The 625-nt window shown below is 44.3% G+C and overlaps 1 protein-coding gene across 1 annotated transcript; it reads left to right on the forward strand.

The window, feature by feature from the left end:
- Positions 1–27: 27 nt before the first annotated feature.
- Positions 28–429, forward strand: PPTG_23225 (hypothetical protein; the record flags this gene model as incomplete). Its single annotated transcript, XM_008909256.1, has 1 exon — positions 28–429. One exon carries the CDS (start codon positions 28–30, stop codon positions 427–429), a length of 402 nt encoding a protein of 133 aa, XP_008907504.1.
- Between the last annotated feature and the right edge of the window lie 196 nt (positions 430–625).

A 625-nucleotide genomic window follows, 5' to 3' on the forward strand; every position in this document is an offset into this window, starting at 1 on the left:
CTTTCATATTCATTTTTTCTCTCGACCATGGCACCCGTCCTCCGCACTCCATCAAAACCGAAAGCTGGCCGTCCAAAACAACGTAAACCTAAGACGTGCTACAGATGCAAGACGACATTCAGCTCCCATACGAAGCTGAAAAACCATCACTTGCGCAAACGAGGATGCAGTCCAAAAGCTGTTGCACTACAAAAAGCTAAGCGAAAGGAGGCAAGTAGACAGTCGAGCAAGGTGTACTCTATTAAGAGGGAACTTGATAATGTTGGTCTTTGGGAGTTCGACGACAATAAAGACGAAGACGAATCAATGGGCGAATCCGCAGACGAGGATCCCAAGCGAGCAGCAAGATGGGTGCCGTTTAACGACAATTTGGCGGCCGCGAAGAGCCTGTCGCAATTGGACTGGACTCAAGTTATAGACTTGCGTTAAAGTGGGCAGAAAATAGTATTGTTTGCAGTATCAGGTGATTGTGCATAATAATACTATTAATACATATCCACAGGCGTGTCGAATTCTGGTCAGAATCCTTTAATGAAGGAACAGTTAAATACATCTTTTACAGGTCAATATGTGTCGCTTAATGTTGATTTACATGTCCATCTTTTCATGAAAGAGCCCAAAGCGC

Source organism: Phytophthora parasitica (genome assembly GCF_000247585.1).
Source record: "Phytophthora parasitica INRA-310 unplaced genomic scaffold supercont2.33, whole genome shotgun sequence".
Taxonomy (NCBI): Eukaryota; Oomycota; class Peronosporomycetes; order Peronosporales; family Peronosporaceae; genus Phytophthora; species Phytophthora nicotianae.